General features: G+C 45.2%; 1 protein-coding gene across 1 annotated transcript in view; it reads right to left on the bottom strand.

Annotated features, from left to right (window-relative positions):
• Positions 1-17,521, bottom strand: part of cep162 (centrosomal protein 162) — a 46,516-nt gene that overhangs the window by 12,198 nt on the left and 16,797 nt on the right. Inside the window, 10 exon segments of the mRNA XM_042709208.1 lie at positions 244-348; positions 1,784-1,947; positions 2,754-2,880; positions 3,092-3,197; positions 3,435-3,547; positions 6,888-7,025; positions 10,756-10,980; positions 14,958-15,130; positions 15,519-15,669; positions 15,672-15,777. Of these exon segments, the coding sequence (XP_042565142.1) occupies positions 244-348; positions 1,784-1,947; positions 2,754-2,880; positions 3,092-3,197; positions 3,435-3,547; positions 6,888-7,025; positions 10,756-10,980; positions 14,958-15,130; positions 15,519-15,669; positions 15,672-15,777 (1,408 nt within the window).

The following is a 17,521-nucleotide window of genomic DNA, read 5'->3' on the forward strand; positions in this document are numbered from 1 at the left end:
AAGAATAGACTTTGGCATACACACAAAAGTAAATACCCAACTCAAAATGACAATGGAAATGACTCACAGCATAAAAATCTGTGTGACTGTTCACCCAATTAATGTGAAATAGAACATCTAGGCTGTTTACAACATCTAGGCAGCACTTCACAAAAACGGCATAATTTGGAGATAAATGAGCCGTGACATTAAAATGCAGTTCTAATCATAATCATCATAAAGACGTGAGGTGACGTGAGGTACCTGTCGCTCCAGGTCCTGGATCCTCTTGGCATCGGCGGCCCTTTCTTTCATCCTCCTCTGCTGCTGGCTGGCCCTGTTGTCCACCTGAGACCTCAGCCTCTCAACCTGACACACACACACAAAGAAATCCATCAGCATCCAACACCAACATCCTACACCAACACACACTCCAGTAACTAACACTGGAAATCACAAAACATACAGTCACAATGTCCTCCTGCATGTGGTACATGGCGTTATTCTTCCATTCTGAAATTCCTTCAGTACATTTCATAAATCACAGAGGAGTTATGAGAAGGACTTAGACTAGCTGTGTGTGTGTGACCCACATGAAATAAGACCATTTGAGTCGAGACATAGCAAGCAGCCTCTCTGAGCCCGCTGGTTAGGATGCAGGACACAGGACGAGTTTTTCACCCCCAGGAGTCATCTCTGTGGGCAGTCAACGGTACAATAAACCTCGGCAGATAGAATTGTAATACATTGAATTCATTCATTTTTTTTTTTTTTACATATCTGGCTGAAGCCACTATAATGAGCCATTGTTCCAACTTCAGGTCAAAAGTGTGCACAAGGCTGTTGCTAGGCAACATGATACGTTTTAGCCATCTGCAATGCAACCTCAGGGAACAGCTCTAACTCCTGACAGTGTTTTGTGAACTTATTGCCAGTGTTAAAATGTGCAAACAAAAGCCTTTGTGGTGCATTGTGAGGTGTGCAAACTAACCAGACACCACGGAAAAGGTGTGTGTGTTTGTGTGACTGTGTGTGTGTGTGTGTGTGTGTGTGTGTGTGTGTGTGTGTGTGTGTGTGTGCGTGTGCAGACAGCTCTGACAATGACAGCCTGTCCTATTCCTATAAAGACTGACCCACAGAGATGGGCAAAGGCACATAGGCTGATCTCATCTACTGAACCTTCTTTGAGGAGGATATGGTGTTTGTCTAATGCATAGAGCTTCTCCACCAGCACCACACTGGTGTTCCTTCACTGGACATGCTGCTGTTTAAGTGCACTGATCATTCATTCCCCCTCAATCACTTCTTCATGCAGACTATGCTGGTTTCTTTCAACTTCCTAGGATCAAATCACTTCATCCATTCACACCGCACCTGGAGCTTCTATCCCTCATTCAAGTGTCATAGTGTGCAGCCAGAGAGCAGTGAGGTTAGCCCCACTTCAGCGCGCTGTGAGTGTGTACATGCACAAGAGCAGGGCAGAGGAGTAAAGGAAATCGATTGACTACACATGGGGGATGAATGGGCAGAGAAACACAGGATACCAACAGGGGGCAGAGGACAGCAGTCGAATGAAAGTATTTTAGTGCTAATAGAGCATTTGTTTGTTTTCCTTGTAACCAAGCGTGGTCAGGGTGTCTGCGTGTTTTGATGGATCTCAGAAGGCTACAAATGGACTTCCACTAACATATGAGAGCAGTGGATGGGTGATCCTCCTGGATAGTTCTTCTATCCCTCTCTCTCCTGGCGGCTAGTAAGCACTCCGCATTTGATATAGCCCATGAGATGTTCTGATGGTGCTCACCTGCTCGGTGAGGTTCTTGACCTCGGCGGTAGCAGCCCTGAGTCGGCCTGCGTCTCGGTCCAGCAGCTCCTGGTTCTCAGCGTACCACTGGAGACGCTTCTTCAGGGCGGTCACCTCCTCCTGATGCCTCTGCTCCTGCATCTTCAGCTCAAAACCCAGGTCGCCTGTCTCACACACACGCGACGCGCACACACACACAAACACACACACACACATACATTGTATATATTATCTCTCTCAAACACACAAAGGTGCATGGTTTGACAAACCCAAAAGCATAAACCCATCAAATATGTACACTCACACTCTCTGTCTCTCTCTGTCTTACACACCCCCACACACTAGGGCTGTCACTTTTTATTTGAAATTCAATCATTCGGTTGAACGAGGGAAAAAAATAAATTCCAGCTATAATGGTCTGTTTGAATGGCAAGCCACTGCTTTGTTATTTCGCATTCTGAATAACCTTGCGTTATTATGTGTAGCGTTCTCTATTTTGAAATACATTTTCTCTTGATGAAATTAATTGTTAATGACGTTGAACATAGCTGTATATATAATATATATATATATATATATATATATATATATATATACAGTAGAGAGAGAGAGAGAGATAGATATGTATAGAGAGATATGTATAGATATAGACCCTGAACACATATCAAATGGGCAAACCTGGTTTAAACATGACAAGGTTGTCATAGCAACATTTACTCAAACATCAACAACATGTCTCATGTGCACGCCACATCACACACTAAGTGAATGCAAAACCTATTTTTAAAATGAAGGAATTCCCCAGTCCCAGTCAATCACTTTCCTCTCTCCTGCTCTATTTCAGTGCATCTCTGTACTTCACAGAAGCACACACACACACACACACACACACACACACACACACACACACACACACACACACACACACACACACACACACACAGAGTAACACACACACACTCCTTCTCACCTGAAGTGTGTAGAGTCTGTATCTTGGCCAGGTCTCTCTCCTTCTTCATCATATCCAGGTCAAGCTGCAACGCTTGCTTGTCCTGCCTCAGTCTGCGAGCCTCCTCCTGCAGCCTGGCTTCTGCCCTCTGCACGCACGCACGCACACACACACACACACACACACATCAAAACTTTAACACCCTTTTTTAAGATGCATTCCACATTGCTTGTTCTTTCATCCTTCCAGAAAGCGCCTTGCACAGACACCAGTGAGGTTAGTCACAGTGCAGACTGAATCCCCAAGCCACCGGATTCCAACAAACATGTCAGACACATATCCTACACAGTTCCACCCACCTCTAGTCCTTTGACTTGTGCCAGCAGGTCTGCAACATTGTAGCCCTGTTCACATGTGCCTACAACTCCCACAGTCCTTTGCACGCTGTTCCTGTTCATCTTATCCCTTTCAGAAACAGCACAAACAGGGTGTTACAATGCATCATAGCGCAAAAGAAGAAAGACTATAAACAACTTGCTAAGTATTGTTAAGTATTGCCAGCCATCACTAGAACCCTCTACGTCTGGAGCAGGAGATGTGACTTATACCCTTAATATGTGCTTATGTAATTGCACAATCTGAGCATTGTCTTTGTCATTGTCAAATATGAGTGAGAGTGAGTGTGTGAGACAGACATCTTACTTAGTTATGGCGAGCTCATGGAGGAGTCTCTGGTTCTCTGTGAACATAGCCTCCTCGTTGCGTTTATTCTGAGCCTGAAGAGCCTTCACCTGCAGATAAAGCTTCTCATTTTCCTGAGTAACACACACACACACACACAAACACAAACACAAACACATTAACCTGACAAGTCAAATAAACTAATGTTCACTTTCTGGCCCACCTGGAAATCAACAATGCCTAGATTGTTCATTATCCTGTTCATTATGCTGTGACTGGGGCTGAAAGCAGAAGATCTGTTCACAGGATCAGCATGAGCTGCAGGAATGTTGGACTGTATTCTTTTCAACTCAGGAGTCGCCACAAGCCTCTGCTAAGTCCACCCAGAGACCCTATCAATTCCATAACATTAAACAACATGCAAGGCCCACTGGCATAAGACCTATCGAGGTACAGACATCTTATTCCCAGTTAAATTAAATAATTGTATGGTAATATGCCGTATTGGCGTCATTTGGGAACAGGAGCCAATGTCATAAATAAATATAAATCCGGCACAGTTGGTCCGTTATTCTATCCCCTGGCAACCTAGTAACAAGTAGAGATGCATTTCCACAAGAAAATTGCGCCGTGTGATTGTGCCACAGCATTAGAGGACGGGATTTTTTTTTAATGAGCAGCTCTTGTCGCCTGGACTATAAATTGGCTTTACACTGAATCAGAAAAGTTGTCAGTCTTTCACTGGCCATGTGTCTTAAACAAGCTTGGGCAAAGCGCTCAGCACACCGTTCTATCTCCTAAAGATACATGTAGATGCACACATACTGTATGACATTATCATGTGTACAGTTTTTGGGGAAAGCATTTTCTGCATTTTTAAAATGCAACAATACTGAACACAATACTATTTTGATACAAAGAATTTAGCTATGTAGTCTTAGTTTCCACTAATCCAATTTAATCACACAAATTAAAAAGTTGACACTAACCTACTCCCCTGGGCATCACAGCTTACGACAATATGACATAGACCATTTATAATTCATGTCACACACAGCATACACCCCTGTTTTATTTAGTCAGCCAGTTAGCGTGTGCTAGCAGTCTCAATACATGCCGATTGCTGGTTCAGTGTATTCGGTGTAGTCGAATCTAATCACTCAAATAAAAAAGTTCTTTCTAACCTGCACTCCTGAGTATCACAGTTTGTGACATGATGACAAGACAGACCATTTACTTAGCAACAAGCTTGCATTTGCTTCTTGCTCCCAGCTGCCGATTACTCTTGTTCATGATACAATATGCCGATCTTACACACTACCACTACCACTACTCTCAAAGTGTGTATGAATACAAACCAAAACGGCAATGACCGACAAAAGAGATTTCATAACTGGCTTGTGCCGCCAGTCTTAAAGCAGACCTCTTATGCTTATTTTCAAGGTTCATCATTTTATTTTTGGGGTCTATTAGAATACATACATGGTTCAGTGATCCAAAAACACATTATCTTTCTCATACTGAACACCTCTATTCACCCTCTGTCTGAAACACAAATGACAACAAAGGAACTGCACCGGATTCCAGTTGAGAACTTTGTCAATATTTTCAACAGTGTGTTCCACAACAGGTACGAAAGCAATCCAGTCTATTTAAACCACTAATAATGATGTATAATTATTTTGATGGTTCATCCAAATTATCCAAATGACTGAAAATTGTTTCCGTTGGTTAAGAGATGGAAATGACAGAAGATATGACAAAAACATTAAAAGCAGTAGTCCAAATCCTGAATAAATGCAGAAAAAAATCCTTTTACTAACTAGGCTATATTCCATATTTTAGTTAGGCTATTTTATATAGTTTCTCCATCTCATCTGCTGCGACGAACTACTGTACAGGCACTGCTGGCAGGCTTTAGTAGCAGAATCTACTGCAGTAGTGACACAAACAAACTATGGCAAAAAGCCAACACCATCTCAGCCCCAAGGTTGCTTTGCTAATGCAGATTCATTGCATTGATGAAAACACCCCGTATTGGATTCAACAGAAGCACAGAAGGCAGCTGAGGCTCCCCTTAATGCCAGCGCTTGTATTCATTACTGTGGATGGGCAGAGAGGAGGACTGATCAGTTCACCCGTCTGTTCTGGGCAAGATCCCTGAAGCCCATACATCTAATACACACCAGACACCATTATCATCTCGCTCTCGCTCTCTCTAAACCCTGCTCCACATGTGTCCCTTAGAGAATTAAAGGCTATTTACACAGAATGTGATGCCTAGAGCTATTTACTCGCAGGTTGTGGGATGGGGGGAGAGAGAGAAAACCAATAGACTGAAAGACATAAAGACTGACAGAGAAAACTCAAGAAAGAAAACAAGAAAAGAAAGAGAGGCAAGAAAGAAGGTACCAAAGAAGGAAAGTCATTAGCTTGCCGCTTGCAGCATGTGCAGCTCCATCAGAGCAGCTCAGAGGGAGAACCAGAGATCAGCCTGCCCCTCATGCGCCCCGCCGATACCACACACACACACACACACACACACACAAACACACAAACACACACACACACACACCCCCTCCCTCCTTCTCTCTAACCCTCCATCTGTTTCCCCTCATGGCCACACGCTGCCTAGGAGCGAGTGAGCACCGTTTCTTTTAAATCTCATTGTTTATTACACCTTAGCCTCGGATCGATGGTGTGTTTTTGCATTGCCAATCAAATTGACAGTTTTGGCTACTGAGAATAATCTATTATTCCTTTGCCTTGGGGAAATGGCAAAGACTCGCTGAATTCCAAACCCTATGATCAACCCTCATCTTTCAGGAAGTAGTTTAAAAAGAGGTTGTTCAGTCCTTTTCAATGAAAACAAACTGGCTTCCCTGTGGATGCCCTTCCCATCTCTGCGTGCCATGCAACCAAAACACACACACACACAGAGACACACACACACACACACACACACACACACACACACAGAGACACACACACACACACACGACAGCTCAACACTGATGGTCCAGAATATTCACTACTCTCGGCAGGCTCCCTGCCCTAAAGGGGGTTCCCACGGGGCTTGTTTGTTGTTTTGAGGTGGGCTGGTGAAGGCTGAAACGTGGCGCTAGTGTGCCCACTCACCTGGCGGGGTGCTAGTGTGCCCGCTCACCTGACGGGGTGCTAGTGTGCCCGCTCACCTGGCAGGGTGCTAGTGTGCCCGCTCACCTGGCGTGGCGGTAGTGTGCCCGCTCACCTGGCGTGGCGCTAGTGTGCCCGCTTACCTGACGTGGTGCTAGTGTGCCCGCTCACCTGGCGTGGCGGTAGTGTGCCCGCTCACCTGGCGGGGTGTTAGTGTGCCCGCTCACCTCACGGGGTGCTAGTGTGCCCCACCACCTGACGGGGTGCTAGTGTGCCCGCTCACCTGGCGTGGCGGTAGTGTGCCCGCTAACCTGGCGTGGCGCTAGTGTGCCCGCTCACCTGATGGTAGCCCTGCAGCAGCGTCTCCTGCTCCCTCACTTCCTTCTCCAGGTGACGAAGCTTCTCCTCCGACACCAAGTCACTGGCCTGGCCTGGACTCTGCACTCCTTTCTGACCCTCATCCTCCACTTGTCGAAGCTAGCGAGAGCGGGAAAGGGGGAGGCAGAGGGACAGAGGGAGAAATAGAGAGAGAGAGAGAGATTAAAAAAGGCATTAAAAGAATGACAAAACAGTCTAGGGCTACCTGTGTTAACTTCCTGTTTTCCATTCCAGACACAACACTGCACAGGATCATGGAGTTGGAGTTAATCTTCTATCTACACTGTTGATAGTTCACATTGATTTCACCCTCTGATGAGTGCAAATACATGTTCTATGGTGGATCAGGTAACTGTATTCAACAGTGTTAAAGCACTTAAGATCTGTTCCCGGAGTGGAGCTCTGAGAGGTCATGCTGACAAAATAAACTAAATTATCTGCTATTGGAACATCATCTTCTGAGAGCTCATACTCAACAAGGACAACAACTCGCTGATCCAAACAAAAACAACCACTGATGTCTGATGTACTCGGACATAACGAATACTTAAATGAACAAACCGACAACGGAATACACTAGCACACATTCTCTACGTAAGACGCTTCTGTTAAAGATCACAAGCTTCCTGACTCCCAGATTGTATAAACTCTGTGAGTAAACACAGCTAATCTTATGCCCTACATGAAATACTGTTGTTGTTGGAGAGAGACAGAAAGGTAGAGAGAAAAAGTATGTGTGTGTGTGTGTGTGTGTGTGTGTGTGTGTGTGTGTGTGTGTGTGTGTGAAACCCATCAGTATGGTGGAAGTCTCTATTTCCCTCATCAAAGTGAGAACCAAAACACGACCAGCAGAAACAGCCTAATAGGCTGGGACAGGAGCGCCTGCCGAGCACAACAGTAATGGGTTTGTGTGGTGCCGGAGTGGGAGCTAAGCGGCAGACAGGCTTGTTTTGTTGGAGAGAGCAGACTGAGCCTAGTTAAACCACTCTACTAATGACTCTAGAGGGCTAGCTGGGGACAACACACCGTCTGTCAGTCAACCAGCACTGAAACATACACTGTCTAGACCAGACCGCAGTCCACATTAATTGAGATGGTCTTGTATTGAGGAATTGAATGCATCTATACCGCAGAATGTCAAATTCATTACATGGCAGCTAACAAAAGTAACCGAATGGATTTTACTCAGAAATTATTGAATTTCTGGTGTAGCATTATTGTATTAGCTTCCTCTACAGTTCATTAAAACGGTTACCTTTGACATGCAGTTCAGTGATACACTATGAAATGGTATAATGAATGTGGCACAATATTCTGTCATACAATAAATAAGTACACTGTAAGTTTTAATGTTTTAATATTTTTACTTTATATTTTATCATCTGTTTCTCAAAATGTGTGCCATCCACAGCCTATTTGGTCAATTCATTCCTTTGCAATGACCTGTTAAACTAATACGGCAATAAAAACTACTTGAGCATGTCTTAAAAAAATGCAGTTGAGGTTTTAGTTGAACATTTTAGTGTATGTTCCAGCAAATCTTTCATTTACCAGGGCCTCAATGTCAGTGAGTTACAGACTATGGATGAGCAGATATAAATGCCTCAATGTCAGTGAGTTACAGACTATGGATGAGCAGATATAAATGCCTCAATGTCAGTGTGTGACAGACTTTGAATGAGCAGACATAAGTGCCTCAAAATCAGTGTGTGACAGACTTTGAATGAGCAGACATACATAAGTATGTCCCACAATGGTCACTGAAATAACTTGAAACAGACAAGCTCCAGTTTTGAATGAGCAGACATACATAAGTGCATCAAAATCAGTGTGTGACAGACTTTGAATGAGCAGACATACATAAGTACCTGGGAACAGTGTGTTCTACAAGCCCACCCTTGTCATTCTTCACCTCGGCATATTCTCATCAAGCCGATACCAGCCTATTTAATTGATTTGCCTTTTCCAATTTCTGAAACAAACACGATCCCCACATCCTGGCTTTGATTCAGTGCGTGTTCAGCATGACCTAGACATATTAGCCTTGCAGTAAGAGCCATAGCGTGAGTGGGTCTGTTTTATTCCATTTAAGGAAGGCTAACCTTGCTTTATCAGGACAGAGATAAAGAGAGAGAGCGACATACAGGTGATAAGGAACATCTACGGTAGATCAAGGGAACATAAGGATGTGTGTATACAGACGTGGACAAAATTGTTGGTACCATTAAAGAAAGAAAAACCCACAATGGTCACTGAAATAACTTGAAACTGACAAAAGTAATAATAAATAAAAATGTACTGACAATTAACTAATGAAAATCAGACATTGCTTTTGAATTGTGGTTCAACAGAAAAAAAATTATATATAAGTATTTGAACCCCTGCCGATTTCGCAAGTTTGGCCACTTGCAAAGATCTGTGTGATCAATAATTGTAATGGTTGCTGTATTTTAACAGTGAGAAATAGAATATCAACAAACAAATCCAGAAAACTGCATTTTATAACATTTATGAATTTATTTGTATTTGATGCAGAAAATAAGTATTTGAACTCCCAAGCAAACAGCAATAATTCTGGCTCCCAATGACCAGTTATGTGCCCAAGAAGCACACAGATTAGTCCTCATTAGGCCTAACAAGGTACACCTGATCTCAACTAGTGACGTGCATAAAAGAAACCTGTCCAAAGAATCATACTTCAGACCTTCAACCTCACCACCATGGGCAAGACCAAAGAGTTGACCAAGGACGTCAGAGATAAGATTGTAGACCTGTACAAGGCTGGAATGGGTTACAAAACCATCGGCCAGCAGCTTGGTGAGAAGCAGACAACTATTGCTGCGATTATTCGTAAATGGAAGCAACACCAAACAACTGTCAATCACTCTAGGTCTGGGGCTCCATGCAAGATATACCCTCGTGCGGTATCGGTGATCATCCGAAAGGTGCAGAATAACCCCAGAAGTACACAGGGGGAGCTTGTGAATGATCTCAAGGCAGCTGGGACCACAGTCACCAAGAAAACCATTGGCAACACACTACGCCGTAATGGTTTGAAGTACTGCAGCACTCGCAAGGTCGCCCTGCTCAAGGAAGCACATGTACAGGGCCGTGTGAAGTTTGCCAATGAACACTTGAATGATTCTAAGGAGGATTGGGAGATGTGGTCAGATGTGACCAAAATCAAGCTCTTTGGCATCAACTCGACTTGCCGCGTTTGGAGGGGGAAGAATGCTGAATATGACCCCAAGAACACCCCACCGTCAAGCATGGAGGTGAAAACATTATGCTTTGGGGCTGTTTCTCTGCCAAGGGTACAGGACAACTCCACTGCATCGAGGGGACTATGGATGGGGCCATGTAACGTGGAATATTGGGCTTGAACCTCATTCCCTCATTCCCTCCCATTGAAAACGCAATCTTTGATTTGGAGAGGATCTGCAAAGAGGAGTGGACCAAAATCCCTCCTGATATGTGTGTAAACCTGGTGACCAACTACAAGAAAAGTCTGACGTCTGTGCTTGCCAACAAGGGTTTTTCCACCAAGTACTAAGTCATGTTTTGCTAGGGGTTCAAATACTTATTTTCTGCATCAAATGCAAATTAAGTCATAAATGTTATAAAATGCAGTTTTCTGAATTTTTTTGTTGATATTCTGTTTCTCACTGTTAAAATACACCTACCATTACAATTATACATTTCTTTGCAAGTGGCCAAACTTGCGAAATCGGCAGGGGTTCAAATACTTATTTTCCCCACTGTACATGCATGTACGTGTACATGTGTGTGAAAGTGTCTATACACATATGTGTGTGTTAGTGTGTCTCACTTTGCTGTGCAGTAGGTAGTTCTCCTGTTTGAGGGTGCTGATCTGGCGGCTGTGCTCCTCCTGGAGTTGCTGCTCCCTCAGGTCTAGCGCCCTCTCCCTCTGGGCCAGCTGCAGCCTCAGGTGCTCCAGGGCGCTCCTATCTGCCAGTTGGGGCACCAAGGGGGGGGCCTCCAACCCCCCAGCGCCAGCTCTACCTCCATCCCCATCTGCGTCCTCCTCTGGGGGCTACACCCACCCAAAAGATGATAAAAGAGATGATGAAGATAATGATGATGATGTTAAAACGCTGACTGGGCAATTTGATGGAGTTAGTTCATTTTCTATATTTTCGACAGACTTTCGTAAGCAAACTTAAAGACATCCAGCATTTTCAATTGTTGGAGACAGGCCAAGATCAACACTACTAGAGAGCTCTGGATCGTTCTGCAATTAACACAATTCCAGCAGCCCCCTTTCCCATTGACTTGTGTGTGTCATCTGTTGTAACCAAACAAGCCCATGAATCCACACAGAGACTTAATTCAACTTCTGCCAAGTGTCATTGCTTAATCTACAGTGGCAGGAGAGAAGGACTTGTCTACCTCTGACGATGTGCTGAAGGAGTTAGTGACTTGGTGAAGATGGAGATAAGAGCCTTGTCCTGAATGTCACCCCTATTTCCACTAAGGCTAGTAGCACATTCATTTCACAGAGTAAACAGACTCAAATAGGCATGGAAACAGTTAAGAGTTTTTATTTCCCAGGGGATAAACTGCCCCAACATTGATTTTATGGGCTTGGATACAGAAATACCATGACTATTGCCATGACAGACAAGAGCATGGTAGGCTTTACGTCAGTGGATCCTCCCTCAACCTCAGCATTTCAGCTACTCAGGTGACAGGTGACAGAGCACAGTACAGCATAGCCAGGCACAACTTGAAAAAAGGCATCAGGCAGGCCAAAGCCATGTACAGGGAGAAGATTGAGGGCCACTTCACCAACAGAGACCCAACACAAGTGTGGCAAGGCATACAACAGATCACCAACTACAGGGGAAGCTGCAACCCACCCACAAACACCAATGCCTCCTTAGCAGAGGAGCTCAACCACTTCTATGCCCGCTTTGAGACATCTGGGCTAGATAATGGAGCTGCTCCCCCACCTGCTGGCACAGACCACGCAGCCATGGTAACAGCAGAGGAGGTAAGACGCATCCTCAGGTCTGTGAAGAGAAGGAAGGCAGAGGGACCAGATGCCATTCCAGGAAGAGTGCTCAAAGAATGCGCATACCAGCTCGCAGATGTATTTACGGACATTTTTAATATGTCTTTTCTTTAGCCAAAAGCGGCCGTACCAACCTGTTTTAAAACAGCAATTATTATTCCAGTGCCCAAGCAAAGCAACATCAGCACTTTAAATGATTATAGACCTGTGGTGCTCACTCCCATCATCGCCAAGTGCTTTGAGAGGCGCGTGGCGAAGCGCGTTAAGGCTGCCCTCCCTCGCTCCCTGGACCAGCATCAGTATGCTTACAGGGAAAACAGGTCCACTGAGGACGCTATCGTCACAGCCCTCCATACAACGCTGACACACCTGGACAAGAAGGAGACATATGTGAGACTACTCTTCACATGCTGTACAGATGCTTGCCTGCTGCCTCCTATCTGTCTGCTGTCAGAGAGAGCTTTCGGGGGATTCAGGGTAATTGACATGCTCTCGCCCAGATGAGCACCCTGCAGCCAGGCTTGGGATGCGTCTCTAATGTGCACCATTCAGGGGAAGAACAGGGCTTAGGGGAGATTGAGTTAGGGTTCTAGCTCTCCATTAAGATGCTGTTATGACGGTAGGCATCAAAAACGAACATGAACGTCAATCAAAGAAGGCATGGAAACGAAATGCCATCGTCCCCAACCGGCTGATCACCAAACTCCTTGATCTGGGCCTCAGCTACAGCCTGTGTATGTGGATTAAGGATTTCCTAACAGATCGCCCGCAGACAGTGAGACTGGGTCCTCACCAATCCTCGAGCCTGTCTCTCAGCACTGGAGCTCCACAAGGCTGTGTATTGAGTCCCCTGCTCTACTCCGTCTACACATATGACTGCACCAACACCCATCCTTCAAATACAGTTATCAAATTTGCAGATGACACGACTGTGGTAGGACAAATCACCAACGGAAATGAAAGTGCCTACAGAGACGAAGTTGACAGACTGACAGGATGGTGTAAAGAAAACAACCTGACCCTGAATGTTAAAAAGACAAAAGAAATCATAGTCGACTTCAGACGGCAAAAGGCGAACCCTCAACCCCTCATCATCAATGGCGAGGAAGTGGAGAGGACCTCCTGCTTTAAGTTCCTGGGGGTTATGCTCTCAGAGGACCTGAAATGGGTGATGAACACAACCGCCACAGTCAAGAAAGCACAGCAGCGGCTCTACTTCTTGAGAATGCTGAAGAGAAACAACCTGTCTCCCGAGCTGCTTAAGTCTTTTTACCACTGTTGCATTGAAAGTGTCCTCACATACTGTATCACTGCATGGTACGTCAACTGCAGAGACAAGGACAGGAAATCTCTCAGTCAGGTCATAAGGTCTGCGGAGAGAATAATTGGACTTCCACTGCCTCCCCTGGACGACATCTTTAGGACACGCTGCCTCCGCCGAGCATGTGGCATTTTGAAGGATGAGACTCACCCCGCAAACCATCTCTTCACCCTGCTACCCTCTGGCAGGCGCTACTGGGCCACTACAACCCGCACCTCCAGACTACAGAACAGTTTCATCCTCAGGTCCATCACAGAACTAAATAATCACACAACGCTCCTACCCTCCACCCAGCACAACTGCACTTTTTTTAGTGGTTGCACAAACAAATTTTGTTGTGTATCTAATGCACAATGACAAATTAAGTCTATTCTATTCTATTCTACTCCATCTGCCAAGCTATGGCCACACTCCACACTCTATAGGGGCTCACCAGTAATGTTGTTATGTTTTTTTTTGCTTTCAAACAGGACTGAAGCCATTGCTCCTCTTTACACTAGATTTATTGCTGAAGGTCATCCAACTTAATAAACCGTTTCCACTTTTTATTTTTCTATTTACAGTCATATCCTACCACAGCTGCTCTATCTAAAGCTGAATAGTTTTTCCAGCCTTCAGTCGGCACAAGTACAAGATGATTTGAACGAAATAATTTCTGTCAGAGACATCTTGTGCATCCTGATAGGTCAGGGTATTCTGGGCTGCAGCTGCAAATTGGTCTCCATTGTTACACAGAAGTGCTGCAATAAACAAGCTGGTAAATTCATGTTGAGAGTAAACTGCATAAATAAATATCCAAACCTAAAAAAAACCCATGCTGTACAGATGCTTGCCTGCTGCCTCCTATCTGTCTGCTGTCAGAGAGAGCTTTCGGGGGATTCAGGGTAATTGACATGCTCTCGCCCAGATGAGCACCCTGCAGCCAGGCTTGGGATGCGTCTCTAATGTGCACCATTCAGGGGAAGAACAGGGCTTAGGGGAGATTGAGTTAGGGTTCTAGCTCTCCATTAAGATGCTGTTATGACAGTAGGCATCAAAAACGAACATGAACGTCAATCAAAGAAGGCATGGAAACGAAATGCGTTTGAGTTTGTGTTTTCTGTCATGCGGCTTTGAACTGATGAAGGTTTAGTAAGGACATGGGCCGTTACTGATAAGGACTGGCTATGATAACTTTTTACTCATGTAATAAGACTACTTGGAGACCATCAAAAGCTTTCATTACACAGATGATAAACTGTTGCCATAAAAACGGCAAAAAAGTTTTGCAATATCTGGAGGGTTAGAGGTCCCAACTGTAAATGATTGGGTGGGGGGGGACAGACCGCAGATTTGACATCCCATTAACTTTCACTATGATTGCATGGCTGATGTCAGCGACTGTGATCAGCGGCTGAGCAGTATATCTTATTTCGCTCTACGTGTGGGTATCTCTGTCCGTGTCTGTGTGCATATATGTGTCTCATAGAATAATTCCTTATTATCAACCATCCTAAATAACAATCTTCCATTCAAACACACACACATACAGGACACAGACAGAGAAAAAAAACTTCTTTAAGGGGATAAGGAAATGTAACAATGGAGGCATTGTGTCACTATTACTGTCAATCAGTGTGTACACTGCGTTAGTATGACCCCTGACCTGTGAGAGTGACATGTGACCTGTGGGTACCTTGGAGAGGGCTGGGGTGCGGGTGTGGGCTGTCTCCATGTCCAGGCTTTTAGGAGGGATGCTGCTGCTGATGCTGCTGCTAGCCTCCACCTGCTGCTGGAGGAACGCTGCAAATGACTGCACCGACGCCACCAGCTCGCTGCTCAAACGCAAGCTGGGCTCAGAGTCTGCTACTGCCACACACACACACACCACACACGTATACCCACACAAAGAGAAAGCGAGAGAGAGAGAGAGAGAGAGAAAGAAAGAAAAACACACAATTGTACATTAGTCTGTGCTGAACCCACAGGACATATGGAGAAGCTGAATGAGAAATGAAAGGAACATGCATGCACTTACTCAATAGACAAAAACACTGATATACTCACACCTAAACCACAAAAAGGCTTCCCACAGTAAATAAAATAATGGGTCTGCTAAATGAAATAAATATTATTACGTGCATCTCTCCCTTTCCCCCCTTTCATTGCTTATTTATTCATCTTAGACACTGCATTTCGCTGTGCATGTCTGTCCCTCTAGGTCTCTCCCTCATTGTCCATCTCTCTCAGACTCTACCTTTGACTGTCTGCGTCTGTCCCAGAGTGGGGATTCTGCTTGGAGGCTGGTCCTGGTCCTGGTCCTGGTCCTGGCCCTGGCGCTTCCTCCGGACCTGTGGAGAGGGAGGTTTCGCTGTCTCTCTGGTCCGGACCGTTCCAGAGGTGCTTGCTGCAGATTGGGCCGGCCTGCTCTCGGCCGAGCTGGGTTTGGCAGGAGGGACTTGAGCCTTGTGCGAGGAAGAGGAGGTCGGGGCGAAGATGGTCGGACGCCAAGCAGGCTGTAAATGACCATGAAATTGAAATATCAATACAGTTATCAATACAATACAGTCAATCTTGTTTGGCCAAATGGTATTACACAGTGTGACTTAAAGTGCAGTTCAGAAATTATATTGATGTAGTTCTGTAGTGAAGGGTGGGCACTTGAGCATCAGACATGTAGCAGTCCTACTACACGCCTTTCTCCATCTCACACAGGCAATCAGACATGTAGCAGTCCTACTACACGCCTTTCTCCATCTCACACTGGCAATCAGACATGTAGCAGTCCTACTACACACCTTTCTCCATCTCACACAGGCAATCAGACATGTTGCAGTCCTACTACACGCCTTTCTCCATCTCACACAGGCAATCAGACATGTTGCAGTCCTACTACACGCCTTTCTCCATCTCACACAGGCAATCAGACATGTTAGCAGTCCTACTACACGCCTTTCTCCATCTCACACAGGTAATCAGACATGTTACAGTCCTACTATGCCTTTCTACATCTCACACAGGCAATCAGACATGTTACAGTCCTACTATGCCTTTCTACATCTCACACAGGCAATCAGACATGTTACAGTCCTACTATGCCTTTCTACATCTCACACAGGCAAGGGCGCACCACCTCAAAGTATTGTATTGTCATTGTCACAAAAACAACAAGACAGACGAGGCAGACAGCTAAAAAACTTTAAGTTGCTGTGCACATTAACTGCCACAGCTAAATAATAATAAATAACAATTAATAAATAGATAAATAAATATCCCTGAGTAAATAAAAAAAGCATATATATATATACATTGAGGTGCATCAATAATTGTAGGGTAGAGTGTTAGAGTGCAGTCCATGGGGGCGGGGCGGAGGTGGGGGGGTATTGGGTGAGCTGTTGAGAAGCCTTATTGCACGAGGATAGAAGCTCTTTGCCATTCTGGAGGTGCATGCTTTTGTGGATCCCCGATGATCTTTCCCGCTGTTTTAATCAGCCTCTGGATGGCTGCCTGCTCCGCCTTTGTACAGCTGGAGAACCATACGTTCAGACAGTATGTCAGCACACTCTCTATAGCGCAGCACTCCTTCATTAAAGTAACAACACTACCTGTCCGCTGGACCCCATTCCTACCAACCTCCTCTGAGCCATTTCTCCCTCCACTGTGCCAGCCTTCACATATGAGATCAATGCTACACTGGCTTCTGGAACAATTCCAACCACATTCAGACAGGCTCGGGTAACATCTCTACTCAAAAAACCTTCTCTGTCTGTCTTCCGGTCGTGCTGCTTTGCACTATACACTTTGCACTTAAGAAAAATCAGGCCTTTCCTGACTCAGCATGCCACCCAACTCTTTGTTCAGGCCGACCTCTCGCATCGACTACCACAATGCCCTTCTAGCAGGTCTCCCACAGTGAAACCCTTACAGATGACACCGAATGCTGGGGGGCATCTGGTTTTCGATCAACTTAAAAGGGCCCATTACTCCACTGCTCATCGACCTGCAGTGACCACCCATGGCCAAGTCACTAATGCTTGCCTACAGAGAGACTTCTGGGTCTGCACCCATCGACTTCAACTCAATCACACAGGCTTATGCTCCTTCTCGGCTACTGCATTCCTCCAAAGAACGTCGTCTGACATTGCCATCCCTACACACAAGGCAATCGCAGTCCTGACTCTTCTCGTTCGTGGTTCCTTGATGGTGGACTGAAGCCATTGCTCCTCTTAACACTAGATTTATCGCTGAAGGTCACCCAAC

Source organism: Clupea harengus, chromosome 11 (genome assembly GCF_900700415.2).
Source record: "Clupea harengus chromosome 11, Ch_v2.0.2, whole genome shotgun sequence".
NCBI classification, from domain to species: Eukaryota; Metazoa; Chordata; class Actinopteri; order Clupeiformes; family Clupeidae; genus Clupea; species Clupea harengus.